General features: G+C 37.9%; 2 protein-coding genes and 1 long non-coding RNA gene across 3 annotated transcripts; 1 reads left to right on the top strand and 2 right to left on the bottom strand.

Moving 5' to 3' along the window:
• Positions 1-3,352: 3,352 nt before the first annotated feature.
• On the bottom strand, positions 3,353-6,109 carry PPBP (pro-platelet basic protein). The gene is made up of 3 exons (XM_033214448.1): positions 5,855-6,109; positions 5,408-5,543; positions 3,353-5,265 (listed from the first exon to the last, which is right to left on the bottom strand). Exons 1-3 carry the CDS (start codon positions 6,000-6,002, stop codon positions 5,163-5,165), a joined length of 387 nt encoding a protein of 128 aa, XP_033070339.1. The 5' UTR covers positions 6,003-6,109; the 3' UTR covers positions 3,353-5,162.
• A 64-nt stretch (positions 6,110-6,173) lies between these two features.
• Positions 6,174-10,191, top strand: LOC117085493. The gene is made up of 3 exons (XR_004437978.1): positions 6,174-6,345; positions 8,522-8,611; positions 9,382-10,191. It is a non-coding gene; the product is annotated as an uncharacterized LOC117085493 (long non-coding RNA).
• Positions 10,192-13,682: 3,491 nt separating this feature from the next.
• On the bottom strand, positions 13,683-15,471 carry CXCL5 (C-X-C motif chemokine ligand 5). Its single transcript, XM_033214449.1, has 4 exons — positions 15,230-15,471; positions 14,970-15,102; positions 14,777-14,860; positions 13,683-14,416 (listed from the first exon to the last, which is right to left on the bottom strand). Exons 1-4 carry the CDS (start codon positions 15,336-15,338, stop codon positions 14,398-14,400), a joined length of 345 nt encoding a protein of 114 aa, XP_033070340.1. The 5' UTR covers positions 15,339-15,471; the 3' UTR covers positions 13,683-14,397.
• Positions 15,472-19,432: the final 3,961 nt, after the last annotated feature.

Raw genomic sequence — 19,432 nt, 5'->3', positions numbered from 1 at the left:
GAAAAGAAAGGAAGAAAAGAAAGGAAGAAAGAAGGAGAGAGAGAGAAAGAAAAGAAAGAGAGAGAGAAAGAAAGAAGAAAGAAAGAAGAAAGAAAGAAAGAAAGAAAGAAAGAAAGAAAGAAAGAAGAAAGAGAAAGAAAGAAAGAAGAAAGAAAGAAGAAAGAAAGAAAGAAAGAAAGAAAGAAAGAAAGAAAGAAAGAAAGAGAAAGAAAGAAAGAAAGAAAAGAAAGAGAGAGAAAGAAAGAAAAGGGCTCTGGGTAGCTGCCTTGGCTGGGACCTCCAACCTCAACTTACATACAAGCACATTTATAGAGTTAGAAACATAAATTGAGTCAGAAGAGGATGTTTTTTTGTGTGTGTTGTATTAATAATAGAGTTCTCTGTTGTCATCATGCAACTTACACACTAGGCACCTTCTGGACCCTGACAGTTCTGTTTCCTTTCCAACCTCCCAGCTGCAACTACCAATGCTTTCTACTGAGTTTGGTGGCTTTGTGTGTGAAGGGTGTGTTATTTGCAATTATTTTCTGCTGCTAATAAGTTTAATTTGTTCTCTAGGCAATGACTCTTTTGAATTTCACCTGAATGTGGAAAAGTTCTCTAGTCTCTAGATGGGATTTACCAGACTCCACCAACAATTACCCAGTATGCTGTGGGACGCAAGGCCTATTTTCCCATTACTTGTACTCTTGGAAAAATTGCGGAAGTAACATTTGAATGCTTTTTTGTAAAAGCTTAGTGCCTGGCTGTTTCTTCATTGTTTCCATGCTGAATAACAGTCCAGAAGAGAAGACAAGAAGAGTTTGCTAGGCCATGTCTCCCAGTGCCTGCTGTGTCTTCAGCCAGTGCCAGTGACAGGGTGAGATGGGCTGAACTGTTGGCGGGGAGCAGTGATGGTTTCTGCGGGAGGATTCAGGGCATCTGGGAGTTGAATGTGAGAATGATGGAAGGTGAGAGTGGAGGGGATGCAATAGAATCCCACACAGGAAAGGAGAAGAGATCCCTGTGGACTGTCTTCCCTTCTCTGAAAAGGAATGACTTTGGCCCTTTATTACGGCAGGGTACACCCTCAACCCGAAGTCAGAGGTTCTCTGTCACACTGATTAACAGTGGTGAAGGGTGTCAGGAGACCACTGCATGGAAAAGCTGATATTCTAATACATGGTAGGACTGGACTTCTATAGAAATATGCAATTTAATTGTTGAGTTGAGTAGTTTCTCCCTCCTACTGTCCCACCACCTGCCTTTTCAGCTGACTAAGACTTATTTATACTTCTGGAGTCGGATTAAATATCAGTTCCTCAAAGGGGCCTTCTCTGACAACTCTATGCAATCATGTTCTCTTGCCTTTCTATCTTGCAGAACTCTGTTTTTCCTGTTTCTCACAGGTAACACACATGCACACACATGCACTCACACACACACATATTACACAGAGATACATATGTGTGTGTGTATGTGTGTATTTCATAGTGTTAAAAATGGTTTTGTTTCCTAAACTGGAAAACACTATGAAATCAGAGATTATAACATTTATCACTGTTTCAGTGTACTGGTATAGACTCAATTCAAAGTGCTACCTTAGCAAAGATGATGAGTTGAAAATGATGATGATGAAGTTTTAACATGCTCATGTGTCTGCTCCTTCAAGCAATTGAAGCATACATATATTAACATGTGTAATATATAACTGCAATTATTTGCCTACTTATCTGCCTCTCTTACCGCATAGTGATCTTTTCAAGTGCAATTCTCTGTGACTTATATATAGTAGTGCAGCACATAACAACATTTAGGTCAATAATAGACTACATATATGACAGTGATCCCTTAAGATTATAATGGAGCTGATAAATTTCTGTTGCCTAGTGATGTGATCCCTACTGCCTCATTGTTGTAAAGTCATAGGAAGCAGTGTATTACTGACATGTTTGTGGGGATGCTGGTGTAAACAAACCCACTGCACTGCCAGTTCTATAAAGTGTATAGCACATACAATTATGTATAGTACACAATACTTGATCAGAATAGCAAACAACTATGTTACTAGTTTATGTATTTACTACACTATACCTTTTATTATTGTTTTAGAGTATACTCCTTCTACTAGTTACAGAAAAAACATTAACTGTGAAACAGTCTCAGACAGATCCTTCAGGAAGTATGAGTTGTCATCTTCTGTCTGTTATCATAGGAGATGGCAGCTCCATGCGTATTATTGCCCATGAAGACCTTCTAGTGGGACAAAACAGGGAGTTGGAAGATAGTGATAGTGATGATCCTGACTCCATGTAGGCCTAGGCTGATGTGAATTTTTGCATCTTAATTTTAACAGAAAAGTGTGAAAAATAAAAAATACAAAACAAAACAACAAACAATTAGCCAGGCTCTATGGCTCACAGGTGTAATTCCAGCCTGAGAGGCTGGGGCAGGGGGATCACTTGAGACCAGGAGTTTGAAAGCAGCCTAGGAACCAAATGAGTCCCCTTCTCAATAACAGTTTTCAAAAATTAGCTGGGCATGATGGTGCACATCTGTAGTGAAGATCAAGGAAGATCACTTGAGCCCAAGAGTTTGAGGCTGTAGTGAGCTGTGATCATGTCACTGCACTACAGTGTAGGTGACAGAGAAAGACCTCATCTCTAAAATAAATGAATGAATGAATAAATAAATAAATAAATAAATAAATAGAAAACAAGCTTATAGAATGATGATATAAAGAAAAAGCATTTTTGTACAGTTGTACAATGTGTTTAAAGTGTTTTTACAAAAGTCAAAACGTGTAAAAATTGAAAAGTTTATAAATAAAAAATTACAGTAATCTAAGGTTAATTTGTTGAAGAAAACATATTTTTTAAAAATTTAGTGTAGCCTAAGTGTACAGCGTTTACAAAGCCTAAAGAAGTGTACAGTCATGTTCCAGGCACTCACGTTCACTCACCACTCACACTCCAACTCATCCAGAGAAATTTGCAGTCCTACAAACTCTATTTGTGGTAACTGCTCTATACAGGTGTACGATTTTACTCTTTTATACCATATTTTTACTATATCTTTCTACATTTACATATGTTTAGATACACAAATACTTACCATTGTATTACAACTTCCTGCGGTATTCACCACATTAAAATGCTGTGCAGGTTTCTAGCCTAGGAGCAATAGGCTATACTATATAGCCTAGGCTTGTAGTAGGCTATACCATTTAGGTTTGTGTAAGCATGCCCTATGATGTTCACACAATGACAAAATCACCTAATGATGCATTTCTCAGAATGTATCCCAATTGCTGAGCAAAACATGACTGTATTTATGAACATCCTGTATCCAACACAATGACTGTTGCAGAACATTTTGTAATTCATACATGTGTATTAATCTGAAACTTGAAGCCCCTTCTGAGTTAGCAGCAGAGAGAATGAAGGGGAGGGATGATTTTGCATATGGATGGGCAACACACTGGGTTTGTACAATCTTACACCCAGATTTTAATGTTTGCAGTGTAAAGGAATCCAGGTGGCACCGAGTGGCAACTAAATTACTCTTTCCCTGCATGTAAACAGAATAACTCAATACATGCACACAAAAACAGAAGACATCTGCATCTCAGGAGGTATAAACATGGTGTCAACACTGTGCCATGTCTCAGGAGCTGGTCTTGTCAAGTTTCAGTGGGAAACCACCAGACATAATGAGTAAGATGCCTGATATTCTATAACTATTATAGTATATACAATACGCTATTTATGTATCAAGTTGTATTATGTATATGAATAATACTACGTTATATGTAATGTAATCTCTTTATTAGAGAAAGGAGAGTTGAGGAAAGCACTGTGGTGTGGCAGTTAAGAGCACAATTTGAAATTCCCACTCTGTTACGTACTTAGCTAAAAGTGGGCAAGTATTTTAAACTCTATAAACTTGATTTTTCTCTTCTGTAATGAGGGGGAGGATAATAATAATCATAAGAAATAATTACTAACATTTATATATGGCTTATTTGTGACATACATTATTTTAAATGCCTTAAATTTATTAACTCTTTTAATCCTTCCACAAACCCTATGAGGCAGGCAATATTATTATCCCCATTTTTCCAGAGGACGTGCTTTTAACCAGATCATATCTATCTTTTAAAAAATTGTTTAGTTCATGCATGCAAAACACTTAGTATTCCTGGCATATTAAAATGATTAATAAATTGGAACTACTATCATACTACATTGAGAATGACACAGATCATCAATTTAGTAACTTTTGTTGGTCATACTTGTAAAATATCAAGTTTTTTTTCCCCAGCTCTGTTAAAATTAATAATAGATGACAACAAATCAATAGCAAATTTTTATTTCATGTGAATATTTTTGTAAGAATAGTGTGTGTATAAATTTTAGGGTTTAAAAATGAATGAAAGTTCTGTTGATTAAAAAAGTAGAATTTAGAATTAAGAGTCTAGTAAGGTTGAAGTCCTATATTGTACTTATTTATAAGGCTTATTCTAATACTAGAATTGTAACTATATAGATATGTTAATTCATTTTCATCATGTATTTTTGTTCTACTAGTGGCAAATACATTCACTTTAAATTAACCACAGATTATAAGACTCATATTCACCAATTTATTATTTTAAGGTTTGATGGCTAAAATAAACATCAGAATAAACTTTCAGGGAGTATTTTAAATAAGACATCCTAGGACTAAGACACTGAGAGACTATATTAAGTTCCTAAATATATTAACAAAAATGTATTGAGCAAATATTCTCTGCTGGGCTCCATGTGATTCCTATTATCATTGCCCATTATGATATCTAATAATCTCCATGAGTATGTCTAATAACCATAAAGCAGAGCAGGAAAAATCAACTAAGCTGTGTTTAAATAGAAATTTTTAAAGAAAAAAATGCAAAGCACAGTCCAATGTTTAGCCAATAATTAGAGAGTTGAAACCAGGCTTATTTATTTTCATCTTCCTTCTGCCATCTTTTAATCAACCTTCCCAGAATAAAATGTGATTTTTAAGACAGAATGAAACACATATCCAAATTTTAATACAGTAAGAATAGGTATCCCGAATAAATGAGAACTCTAGAAAATCAAGGCTTCAAAATTCTACCCTTCCTGGGAGTTAAAGAAGTGTGGTAGAAATGGAACAAATTAATCAGTGGATTCATCACCTGCCAATTTTTTCTGTACAATTTTCTTAATTCTGGGAGCATCTGGGTCCAGGCAGATTTTCCTCCCATCCTTCAATGTGGCTCTGCAAGAGAGAACAGGGTTATCTGTTGGTGTCCTGGCCTGAAGATCAGAACTAATCCATGAGACTGGAGGAAACGAGTGCATATGCAGATGGAGGTAAAGGGTTTCCCTGATAAAAATATAGCACAGAAACAGCAACTTACATCACTTCTACTTGGTTGCAATGGATTCCTTTCCCGATCACTTCCAAACTTCGGATGTTTTTGGGATGAATTCCAGAGGTTGTCTTCATACACAAGCAGCGCAGTTCAATGTACAAGTCACTGTCTAGACTTTCCTCTAGGGTAGAAAATGTTACCTATTGGTGGCCAGGAATATTTTCCTCAGGTCCCTTATTTGCAGATTGAGGGTAATTGTGCCTCTCTCATAAAGCTATTGTGAATATGATCTGTAAAGCTTTAGTAAAGTGCCCAGCAGAATGCCCAGCACACAAGAAGTGAGAAGTGACCCCCACCGCCCCCCATGTGCCTCCTCCAATTGGAGTTGTTGATTTAATGGCACTCTCCAGCCCCAGAGGCACCAAGCTAGTCTTTCCCCTAGACACAGGTGTAGCAGAAACAGCAACAGGTGCAGGGAAGCAGGGCCTCTACCTTTGCCTTTCACCAAGTTTCTCTTAGTTTGTCCTTTGGTGGAGGAAGCCAGAGCAGTCAGCAGCAGTGATAGAAGCAGCAGCACCTGCAGGGCATGAAGTGGTCTGGCACTGTTACAGGAAGGCGTGGTATCAAGTCTGAGGCTCATGGTGGAGAAGGCTGAGCTAGAGTTGTTTCCAGAGCCAGAAGACCGCTGAGTGAGGGTGAGTTACTGCCCACAAGTCTGCAGATAAGTGGCTTCCCATGCCCTGAAGATGTCATTTATATGCTCGCTCTCTCTCAAAGCGAGTAAGAAGGAAGAGGGAGGGAAGGAGGAAGTGAGGGTATGTGGTGATACACACATAAGCATTTGAAGCTGTGCCCAACCCAGAGAAAGACCAGAGAGGCCAAAATTGTTACTAAGTTGCATATTATGCATCACTTCACATTCCTTCTGTCCCTTTCTCAATACCTATCTCTCTTACACATGTGTAAGAACTCCGTTCAAGAAGGTAAGAACTAGACTGAAATACTACATGTGTTTTCTTTGTGTGATTTATAACAATACGTCCTGCCATTTCTATAATGCAGTTTTTAGGCTTAATAAAAGCTTTAGGAGCACCTGAAGGCACAAACATGTGGCCCTTGAAAGAGAAAGTTATCTTTCCTTGTTAGTGCCAAAGAAAGCAAATGTTCTTTTAATGGTTGTTGATAAATGGGACTGGTTTTGAGCATGTGAATAAAATAAGAGCTAATTGCCATCAAAGGTTGTCTTTGGATTTTAGGTTATTGGATTCTTTCCGCCTTCAATCTATATTATATTTTATAATTTCATCTAGAAACTACAAATGAAACTCATCCTCCTTTGTATTACAAAATGAGCTACTTGTTTCTACCACCTAAGAATACCTAAAAAGCAGGACCCAGCATATTTATTTTTCTTTTTATTTATAACAGAAAAATTATATAATTATTGCAAAAGATTCATACACTGCAGATATATTTGAAATAAAACACAAATTTATCTTCATCATTTCTCCACATTCCTACTCTTCAGTGGTAAACATTGGTAACAATTTTGCATTAGTTTTCAATTCTATCTGCATTTATATGCACACATGTATATGTATATAGTGAGACATGTTTAAGACATAGAGATACACATATACATAGAAGTATTGTATATGGATCACTATACAGCTGCCTTTTTTCCTTCAAAAAATATGTGTTCAGTATCTTTTCATGCCATCTTAATGTAGTTTTCCCCCATCCTTCTTAATGACCACATGACGTCCTATGGTAAGAACAATAGTTACTCAACCTTGCCTTGTTGGTGCCCTTCAGGGTGTTTCCAGTTTTGCCCTATTAGAAATTGTGCAAGAAATGCCTTACCAAGCAAAATGTTTGTTCCTGAATTCTCAGACCCAAATTAAATGTTTTGGTCTGAAATGCTTTAACCCTACAAAGATAGAGAGGTGGACCTACACATTACATGTTGGCTTTATGTTATTTTCTGGTTCTCTGTCCCATCTGTAACACTTGCTTCCTCAACTGAACCATACACTTTTGTAGGGAGTAGCATGTCCTGTGTTTCTTTGAATGTCTCATGTCTCCTATAACATGTAGGATGCTTCAATACAAAGTAGGTCTTAAATAATTAATAAATCAATGAATTTGTGTCACATGAAAGTTTGCCTATCTTTTCTAATCACCTATATTCCAAGCCAAATTCAACAGGACCCAAAGCAACTATACTATTTATATTGATTTGGAAGCTTGTCAATAAAGAAGAGGCAGATACAAGTGGCCCTGGCAACAAGTTTTCTCCCTTTTACAACTATGTATAAGTCTCACAGAATATTATTTAAATTTTCCATATTCTTTTTTTACTTTTCATATCTTTAAATTTTAGAAGAAATACTTAAAATACTAAATGTTCAAAATTATTCTCTATCAAAAGGATGAATGTAGTAATTTTTTTAATCGTGTTTTTGTTTTCAAGCCAATTTTCCCTATTGTTTAATAGTTATCTACTATGTCTACTCAAGTTCTCAGGTCCTGCTTTTAAATGTGATATAACCTACAGACCACATTTGGCAGTTTACTTTAGAAGTAAGCAGACTTCCAAATGAACTCGCCTTGGAAATGTTTCGTGACTTGATGGTGACATTCCACCTCTGAGTAAAGTATTTTATTATGAGTTCCTCAGGTGATTGATGTACTAATTAATGTAGAACCTACTGACACTAAATAGGACAATGATTTATTTCTAAGTTTAGCTGAAACAAAAAGTTTGATTGATTGTTTTGCATGTAGATGTTTAGCCTGTATGCTGTAATCTGTAGGTAATGATTTTAACTTTGGTATTGTACCCTCCCATGGAAAAGAAGACAACTCTCATATAAAGAGTTTTTTCTGCCTTATTTTAAGCTTTTCTATTATATAAAACCCTTGTAACTTGTGAAAGACGCTAAAACACCCCCAACTTTGTGGTTGTGTCTTCCCAGGTCTATCTTCCCATTTGGCTTTCAATAAACATGTATAAAATTATTCTGCCTCACTAACCTTAGTTTCAGTTGATGAATGTATGTCTTATTTTTCTCCACCCAATTTATTTTTTCTTATAAATTAGAGTTTAGCATTAGAACATATTTAATTGAAATGATTTTTCTCCCTGTCTCGACACAGAAATTTCTGGTCTTAAGCAAACTTAAAGGAAGGGTGTAAGCTGAGAATTCGGGGTCTTCTGAGAGTTGAGATGTGGAGTCAATTGCAGAGGTAAGTTCAACAGGACACAAAATGAGGAGAGCAGACTTCTATTTCCTCCTGTGGGATAACTTTATAGGCTTTTGTCATTAGTGAGTTTGAGATATTGTGAATTCTTAAGTCATATACATTTTCATTCAAACATAAGATCAAAGCCATTTCCAGAGCAAGATATAAAGGTTTTTTTTTTTTTTTAACACTATTCATAGTACATTTCATTTTCTGTTCAACCCCAAAATACATTGCTGAGAACGTTTATTGGCCTCACTGGACAACTTTTTCTTTCCCTACTTTAATGCTATCCAGATTTCTTTCCTTTTTCATTAGTAAGATTTCCTAAAAGTCCCTAATCTTTTTGAGGAAACTGTATGAAAAGTTTTCTAAAGTAATGATATTTTTGACTGGGTTGATACCAGGAAAATGGTAGGCTCTTTCCTACCAGGAAACCAACTAGTGGGTTGACATCAGGAAAGAGGTGACTCCAGTATCATGGAGTCATTGCCTTAATCAACAAATGTGGCTTGTTGCAAAAAATGCATCATCAGCAAAATCCATGAGGCAGTAGTAACAGATTTCTTGAGTCATCAAAATTTCATAAGGATGTCAGTCAGCATTTGATACAAAACAATATTTTGCTAGTTTTTATTAATTCAAAAAATATTGGTTAAGCATCATTTGATTGAGCCTGAACTTCGTAACAGATTTTACAAAGTTCTCTTTGCATGACTTGGTCATTTGATTATTTGTTTTTAAAAAATCAGGCCTAAAATATTTGTGTAAAGCAACAGGATATGAAAAATACTCTACTCTTGCTGCTATGATGACAACTGCCACCGTTAACTGCTGTTACTGTCTTTTGCATCATTCCCTTCCATTTCCATGCTGAGAAACACAGTACAGATCATGATAAACTGAGTGTACAAAACTGGTTAAAAGATATTTTTAAATAACTTATTCAGTTAAAATCATACAGTCATACAAAATTATAGTTTAAATAAATGCTAGAATTAGAAAAGAGTTATTTTTTCCTTGTTTTTAAGATAACTTGACAGCCATTTTATTAATCTTACATTGTCATTGTGGGTTTGTGTATGTGTGTGTTGGGAGTGCTAAGTTATTTTAGCTCTTTTTTCTTTAAGTCATCTTATAAATAGCAGAGTCATGAAGGAAGCAAGCAAATTATCTAAGACTCAAAGCACATTCTATGTTAGCTATTTTAAAAGAAAATATCTAGAGACATTGGAGGACCACTATCTATAAAATTAAGACATAGATTACTTCTTCTCTGCCTCATACAGAACATTTTTAACACTCATTTCCCAAATTCTTCTTTCAAGTATGAAGGAAGTAGACTACCACCTACAAATCAATCATAAAAGCAATTGGTACTGAAAATGCTAAGGATAGTACAATTTTGAGTCTGTTTGTTAAAGTATCTTCATCAATAAATTTAAAAGACTATCCATCAAAAGCTTTTCTGTAAGTGCTGAAACCAAATGTGCTTACCGTATAACTGTGAGTTGACAAGAATTGTTCAGATGTTAATTGAGATTTTACTGTATACTACTCAGAGGTGAAGCAAGGAGTGAAAATGGGAGGAGAGTGGGGAGGGGGGAGGAAAGTGGGGAGGGTGAAGGAGTTGAGGGGAAGGTATCTTTCTAGGTGCCATTATATACAATACTTCCAAGCTTTGCAGGACTCAGAATTTGTGTTTTAAATTACATTGATTAATAACATTTGTTAAATCTCAAATGTATGCAAGTTACCTAGTTTCCTTACGTACTCATTCATTAAGGAAATTCCAACGTAATGTTCTAGAGCCTGCAAACACGTTAAATTGTTAACAAATACCATTAATTCTCTTTTGTTGTGTAATAAGTCGACCTCATAGTTAGTGGCTTAAAATATTAATTTATTGTTTCTGATAATTCTGTATGTTAGCGTGAGGTTCTTCTGCTAAGCTTACTTAAGTGAGTGCAGTCAGGAGCAGCTAAAGTGGCTGAAAGTAAAAAGTGGGACAATAGGGTGACAATAGTCAATGATGACTTAACTGTGCATTTTAAAATAACTCATAAAGAATGTAATTGGATTGTTCGTAACCCAAAGGATAAATGCTTGATGGAATGGATACCGAATTCTCAATGTGCTTATTTCACATTGCATGCCTGTATCAAAACGTCTCATGTACCACATAAATATAAACAGCTACTATGAACCCACAACATTTTTTTAAGAAATAAGAAAAATAATAAAATAATTTAAAACAAAATTTTAATGGCTTGATTCACAGGAGAGGTAGTTGGTGTTGGCTGCTGGCTGCGATTCCTACTGGGGCACCTGGGTTCTTCTGCTACTCTTTTAAATATAATTATTTAACTTCTCACTAATAAGCAGAAATGAGGAATGATGGGAGAGAAGGAGAACAAGCAAGGGGAGGGGAGGGAAGAGAAGAAGAAGGAAAAGCAGAGAAGGAAGAAAATAGAAAGGAAAAAAGCAGACAAGTCATGGCCCTTCCAACACCCTCTCATCCTTGTCTCCTCTAGTCTTCTGTCTTCTACGTCTTCCCCTCACCTCTTCTCCCCTTTCTTCCACTGTTCTTACTGGAAAATCTTTGTTCTGTGGAAAAACTGAGTATATTTGCAGCAGAAAACCTTAACTTAGACTGAGAGTTCCTCATCTTTGTAATTTCCAGATCATAAGGGTCCTGCAAAGATAACAGGCATGTAAGAGGATTATCGATTAATATCAATAAATTAATATTTGATTGATAAAATTTATACAAATACATCATATATTCTGATAGTTATTATGTAATTGACAGAAATATAGAGAGTATATAGTTTACAGAACTTCTTTAAAAGACTCCGGTGGCTCACTCCTATAATCCCAGCATTTTGGGAGGCCAAGGCAGGTGGTTTATTAGGTCAAGAGATCAAGACCATCCTGGCCAACATGGTGAAACCCTGTCTATACTAAAAATACAAAAAAAATAGCTGTGTGCAGTCCCTGCTACTCTGGAGGCTGAGGCAAGAGAATCGCTTGAATCCGGGAAGCAGAGGTTGCAGTGAGCCCATATCATGCCACTGTACTCCAGCCTAGGCAACAGAGCGAGATTCTGTCTCAGAAAAAAAAAAAAAAAAAAGAAAAAGAAAAAAAGAGTCATAGCATATTCAAATTTATACGAGTACATGCCAGTATAAACATGTATAATATAATCCAACTGCAGTGTGAATGTATGTACATACATACTAATATAATTAATCTTCTTTCTTTCCTTTTCTTGTGTTTCATAAAAGAGCAATTTCATATAAATAACTATTGTTAGGTATGTATATAGTAAATTTGAGGGACAAGGGAAGTTGAAGCACTGATCAGGATTGGGATGAGACAACCTCATTTGTCATTTAGATAGGGAAATGTTAAGTATAAATACCTAAGAATATGTATTTAAATGAAATTGCTCTTTTAATTTTAGAGTGACAAGGGGACTTGTTTAGCATAGATCACCTGCTTTTTGAATACCTTGTATGTGCTAGACACTGTCCTAAGAACTGAGATGAAGTTGATAAGCATTGTCCCTGCTCTTATGAAGCTTACATGAAGCTAGAATAGAGAGACCCTAAACAGATGACAATAAACACATAGACTCAATAAACTCTACAGTAACTTCGGTGAGAAAATTTTATGAAGTTAAAGTACAGAGTGCTAGGAGAGGGTATAAAAGGGGCCTCCTCAAAGGTAGGAGTAAGGGTTGGAGAGGTTTCCTCAAGGAAGTAAAAGGCAAGCTATTCCAGAAGGAAGGATGGTAGTTACCCTGGTAAAAGTGAGGGGAGGTATTATAGATTGAGAGGACTGTACATGCCAGACCCCTTGTTGGACTACTGCTAGAGAAGGAGAAAAGAGGGTAAACAAGTTATAATTTAATGAAAACCAAGCATGGTGACTCATGTCTGTGATCCCGGTACTTTGGAGGCTGAGGCGGGCCGATGACCTAAGGTCAGGATTTCAAGATCACCCAGGCCAACATGGTGAAATCCTGTCTCTACAAATATACAAAAATTAGCCAGGCATGCTGGTAGGTGTCTGTGCTCCTACATACTCAAGAGGCTGAGGTGGGAGAGTCACTTGAACCTGGGAGGTGGAAGTTGCAGTGAGCTGAGGTCATGCCATTGCATTCCAGCCTGGGCAACAGAGCTAGACTCAGTCTCAAAAACAAACAAACAAAAAAAACACCTACCATGAGCCAGGTTATTGAATTTAGAACAGTATCTGACAGCCTGAAGATCGGGATAACTTGTTAATTCATTAAGTCATGCATTAATGCTACATTGGGGATGCAGAGGTAGATATAACATGGTTAATGCTCTGGGAGAGCTACAGTGGATGAAGAAACCGATAAATAAATAAGAACAATGCAGTATTTTTGTTGTAATTCAGATAATGAGATGTTATGGGAATATCAAATCAGAAGCCAAAAGACACAAAGGAGGTATTACTTGAACTGAGTTCTTAAGGATGAGTAAGCCTCCTCTTATATGCAGGTAGTGGCCCTAGCAAATGTAAAGTCATGGGCCTAGGAAAGAACATACCCAGTTAGGGAACTGAACACCTGACTATAGTGGATTTGAGGGACAAGGGAAGTTGAAGTGCTGATCAGGAGTGGGATGAGACAGAAAGAACATCATCTGTCATACTTAGAAACCTCTATTTTATGTCTAGGAAACAATTTAGATAGGGAAGAATTTCGAGAAGGAAATCTTTGTGTTTCCCAAAACACCAGAGGCCATTGGTGCTGTAAAGGAATGACTGGAAGGGAGCTTGGAGAAAGGTTGAACCAAAGCAGTGGTATTGGGGAATGAGGGCCTTCTCTGCCAGGCACAGAGGAGCAGAGGAGCAGAGTTAGTGTTTTAAATTATATAGAATTAAAGATAAGTAAAACATATTGTAACAGCATAGGAAGGAGAAACAATGTAAGTGAAGTTTAGAAATCTTTTAATGCTTATTCAAAGGACCAAATAAAGACTATGAACCAATGAGACACATAGTAAAAAAGTACAATTTTAATATAGTGAATGTAATACATATGTAATTCCTCATAACAAAATGGTCAAAACTTTTAAAAGATAAGAATGTCTAAAATTATAGGAAGATATTAGCCCTCATAGAATGTAAACTTTTAGAAATTCTGAATAAGGAAATATATTCTAGATAGATAAGGTGCGATACACCCAGCTTTCTAAAGCAAAATAATTAAATAGTATCCCATGATCAAGAGTAAGAAAATTCTCTGACATATTCCCCAAGAAACATTAAAATATTTCATATTTCTTAAAAAAGTGAAGATAACAGTGTATCTCCATCGACAGAATTATTGTGAAACATCATTTCCATATTAAATCCACAGCCTTCTCAGTTAATACCTTCAGGAATATTTCTTGGAGATATAATAGTCACCTTCAATTCAAGACACTTTGAAAGATTAACAACCAGTGATTCTTGGCTCACAGTATAGTCAATTGCCAAAAACTTCAATAGCATAGCAGATAAAATAACAGCAAATAGCAGAGGTACTGTGCTAAACACTTCATTAGCTGAGCTGAAAGCTTAAGGGGCAAACAGGTTTTCCTTACACTCTTCAAAGTGAGGAAACCAGGAAGAAAGCTGACTACTGGAAAAAGAAATAAACAAACAAACAACAACAAAATCCTTCCTTCTTGTCTTCCCTGGGTCCAAAGACCTCCAGAAAACTGCTCTGCTGAAGACTGGGAAACGTTTCCATGCCTACTCATTTCTCTTCATCAATTGTCCTTGTTTTCACTGTTGAGAAAAAGATTATATTAGTTTAACCATTTTTCGCACTCCTTTCTACTCCACCCTGGTGTCAACACTCAGCGTTTATAATGCTTGGAAAAAAAGGAGTATACAAAAATCAACACAAGCAATGGGTAAACAAAGAACACAACTAGCGACAAGCTGTGTGTAATTGCTCAGGTAATTACATGTAAGATTGGTAATAAGGATTATCCCAGGACAATCCAGAAAAACGTTCCCAATTTAGCAACCTTTAAATTCTAAGCATGAAAAGTTACTTAAATAGTACAGAGAAGAAAGACCTTGTGAAGTCTATGGTCTCCCTAGATGAGATTTAAAAACCACAAAGATCAAAGTGACAAGTACCCGTCCAAAATTTTCTGGATGACTTTCTTTAGAAAAGGTGCTTGTGGATCCAGACAAACTTCCGTCCCGTTCTTCAGGGAGGCTCTGAAGGAAAGAAAAGGAAGATACACTCATGAGATAGAAAGATTGAAGACCTAGGCTGCGGGACTTTCCTCTATCAAGGTCACAGTGGACAGAGCAGCACAGAACTTACACCACTTCCACCTCGGAGCACTGCGGGCCTATGGCGAACACCTGCAGATTACTGATCGTTTCTGGTTGAACTCCCTGCGTGGTCTGTAAACAACTGCAACGCAGCTCTCTCAACGCAGCAGCGACAGGACCACCTGGAGAAGAAAGAGAGGCACCTTTATAGGGCAGGTTGCTTGGTGAGTTCCCAGGAAGGCAACTGCCCCGCAGAGGCTGGGAAGCACCGCTGTGCCCCAGTGCGTCCCCTGTGCCAGGTGCTCTCACCTGTGCTGAGGGGCCCTGGCGGCGTCAACAGCAGCAGCAGCGCGAGCAGCGCGCACAAGGAGCCCGAAGGTCGCGGGACACTGGCCGCGCGACTGGACAGGAGGCTCATAGTGGTCAAGAGATCCCTGTGAGCGGTCGCGGGTTCCTGAACTGAGTGGAGGAGCAGAGATTGGAAGATCCGGAGCACTGAGGCTTCCTAGTGCCTTTTGCACTCCTTTTATCTACATTCATCTCTCCCCGCTGACAGGAAACTCAAGCTTTGGGATGCTGGGGAAATTCCCTGAACTCAGGGGGCAGTGTGGAAAGAAGAGGTTGGGGGAGAGGGGCAGACAGTGGGGAGGGTGGCCTGGAGGAGCTGCGGGCACCTCTACCTAGAGGGACATTCTCCACCTGCTCCGCGGTGGAGGGAGCTGTGGCTCCAGCCAGAAGGGAGCAGTGATTCAGCAGGACCTCAAGCCCTGGGCCTGAGGGGACTAGAGATGCTGACGTTTCTGAGGCAGGCAGCCCTCTGGGAGATGCTGCTCCTCTCCTTCTAGAGAGAAAAGGTGAAACCAAAGTAGCAAGACCCTTGATTTGAGAAAAATTTCTCGAAGTCAGTCTTTCTAATTATTATTACTATTAATCCAGGAAATGTTATGCATGTTTGAATTACTCTAAACTGAAAGTCCTTCCTGTCTTCCTTGCAGGCAGGTCATTCTAGCTTTCTTGAATGACTTTATGATTCTCTGGACTTCAGTCAGGTTTGGAAGCCAAGACAACATGATAACAAGAGACCCTTGTCTCTTGCCACTTGAAGTCAGTGGCCTGAAAGGACCACCACTGAATTTTGTTGACTCCCCCACAGATCACCTTCTTTGGTGAGTAAGTCTACTTACTGAAAATTCTGTACTTGTAATATACCAAGTACATGTGTGTCCAGGTGGTTAAACAAAAATCTTCCAAAACCACCCAGCAAATTGCCATGGAAGATACCTTGCTGTTGGCAGTTGCTATCCTACTGAATTAGAAGAGGTTTTGGTATTCTTGGGGCTGAGGTGTAGTATGGTGAGCACAAGCTAAAGCTTGCTAGGGATCCCAGGCCTGCCCCAGCTCTGGACCCACCCCCAGATATGTATTTGACACCATTTGGAGATGCTGTGGGAGGCCAATGAGTTTGAGGGGCTCATGTGAAAGCTTCTTGTAGGGGTTTGTATCAATCTGGCAGCACAACAGCACCCAGGCTATTTTCCCTCAAACTGTATGGGAGGGTAATGCTCCCCACAGGCTTCTGGAACTCTGGAGTTTCATGATTACTGATGATCAAGGCTGTTCCCACAGGCCTACTCTAGTCCCCAGTGAGCCCTGCACTGCTGCCTGAAATTGAAGGGTGAAGTAGCTTCCAGCTTCCTCTCCCTCTCTCCTTCTATTTTCTATGGAGCAGTTAAAGCACTGAAGGTTTAAGGGTCTTCCACTGTCTTGCTCCATGCAGGAATGGCTATTGTATTGGAATGACACATTGGCTTTCTTTCACGGAAATCGAACTCGATCCTCTTCTGGCTGGTTCTTAAGACCCTTGCTCTCACAGGAGAGCAAAGACAATCAGTAAGCATGATGGCAATGAGAAACCAGTCATGAAACACAACTCTTTCCCTTGTCTCCTATGATCCTATGATTTTATTAACTCCCCCATCCATCACCTCCACTGGTGAGCAAGAAAGAGGTGTCATAGACCTTTACAACTTTTATTCTGGAAGGAAACTTCAGAAATTCACTGGCTGAGTAAGGTTGGGTGGTATGGGCCTTACTCTGTGGGAAACTAAATGAGAAGTCCTCACAGCTTCCTGACGTCATCAGCATCATACCTGACTCTGCAAATGGAATTCTTCATTTTTCTGGGGAGTGGTGATGTGTAGAAAACAGCCTGAAGATTTAGTCTATTGACATTTTAGAGATTAGAGTGTATCTAAAGACAAAAGTTAAGCCTTGGTGAAGTGATAAGACTTCAAAAAATCTTGGGCCATTAAATTCAACTTAACCACAGGGAATAAACCATAGGATAAGACTTTGCTTTAAAAAAAATAAGTTTGATTACATAGGTTATTGACTTTTAAACTGTGTGTGTCTTTGTGTGTGTGTGTGTGTGTGTGTGTGTTTAGGTTAGTTCTAAATAAACTATTTTAAACATAAGTGAACATATGAATTTGCTTTTGGCACCAAATGGTGAAATCTGAGATGGATCATGAGACAAGATTGCCAATTCCTACTGAAGGTCTTATAAATGTATATATCTCACCTGGTTTGCACTCTGAATCAATTCACTGTAGCTTGTTTATGGAACACAAGAAGAAAAACAATACTTCTTTAGCTGAGAAGCTGGTGATAGAAAGTCCCCACTAGAAGTGGGCTGTTGGGTTTTCCAACCTAATCAGGAAGCAATATGTCACGTAAACTGGCTTCCCATGGAAATCACTCTGGCCCACTGCCTGTGTCTGGCTCCTATATAGGCATATTGGATGTTGGCTTTGTACAAACGTGGATGGTCCAAAGGTCCTCTGAGGTTGAGTATGACAGCACCAAGAACTACTGAAGACACAGCACTTTAACAGTAGTTGCTTCTTTATCATCAGTTTAAACAAAAGCCATTTGTCTTACCTGCACTATACCCAGGTGGCAGAGAAAAACTGTTATTTTCGTTCCCAACTAAAATAAAACAATTCATCCAATGATATCATCATCCTGATAGCCTGAAGGCTTAACTGTCTGTGTAAAGCAATCCTCTTTTCGTCATTCTACCACGGTATAATGTAATATAAACTAACACAGTATAAATGATTTTTGCCTTCCAAAACACTTTCATGTTCATTACTGCTTGAGCCTCACATTGATTCTTAGAGAAGTTTTCTTCGCATTTTGCAACTTGGCAAAGTAAGTAGAGCATGAGTTAAGTAGTAGAAAATCCAGCACTGGCAGTCAAGCACCAGAGAATCTGCCCCAGTAATTTTTAATGGTTTCCAGATTACAAACCACTTTCTTCACAGTTGCTGGCAAATAACCCCCAGCGGCTCGCCATAATCTGGCTAACCATTTTATTGTGTTTCCTGACAACCATATTTTAAGCTGTTGAGATCCTCAATCCTTCCACTCCTGTCTTTGAGATTGCAGTAATATCAAGGGTCCTGGAGGCTTCCAACTTATCCCACCTGAAACCACGCTCTGCTTTCTAAATCCCTCACTGTCTTCCAGGTAGATTCAAAGTCCTTTCTTCTTTGAAAAGGCTTATTCTGACAAGGTCATTTGTAGGGTATTCCTTCCACCTTTGCTCTGAACATCTAGTGTACTTGTAATAACTACCTCATGAGGCAGAGTTTAATTATTCCTTAATTTTGCCTTTGTCTTCCTAAAGTCAACTATAATCTCCTTAAAACCAGTGATGATGTCCTGCATTTCTCTCATAGCCTCCCATAATTTCTTACTATAGCAGCGAGCAGTCTGTGAATACTTGCTGATGAATATTGATAATACCTTTTTGTTTCGAACTTTACGGTGTTCTTTCCCTTACAAGTAGGTCTTAAAGAGAAAAGGATGGGGCTGTGTACTGTTGTTAACTCCTCTGTTTTTCTAAACTCTACAATGTTGAATTGGTTGTCTCTTACGTGGGAAATAATTTCTTGGTTATTCTTAGAGAAAGTTTGAATGATATTAATATTTTCCTTCTTTGGAATCCAAACGTTCAGAAGAATGTTCAGAACCCAGAAAGACGTTTCATATTAAAAGAAATACAATTACACAATTAAAGTATTGACCAAATAACATAGTTTCTATGATTTGAGATTGTAGGATGTAAATGACAAGAAGAAATTCTGATTACATTATACTGTGATGAATGTTAACACTGTGTGTGTGTCCTTCTCAATTGATCTTTTCCAACAAACCAGAGAAGCCTATAATTATGCGATTTAGTATTTGGCATTGGCCTTTTCAAATGTTTTTCTTAGGTTCTATTTTTTTAAATATCCACTATTCTTTATATTACCTTTAAGAAATGCTATACAATTGCAGTAACTAAGGATGTGAGCACATTGTTATCAGGTTAAGCATATCGAGGGTATCAGTATAAGGAAGGCAATAAGAGTTTAAGTGGAGGATAGAGTTACTTGTATGCAAAAGAAAAGAAGAAAGGTAGTAACTCTCCTGTTTACGTTGCAATGTAAATGCAGTTTGACT

This window comes from Trachypithecus francoisi, unplaced genomic scaffold (genome assembly GCF_009764315.1).
Source record: "Trachypithecus francoisi isolate TF-2019V2 unplaced genomic scaffold, Tfra_2.0 Lachesis_group1, whole genome shotgun sequence".
NCBI lineage: Eukaryota > Metazoa > Chordata > Mammalia > Primates > Cercopithecidae > Trachypithecus > Trachypithecus francoisi.
This window is presented reverse-complemented; position numbering and strand designations above follow the sequence as displayed.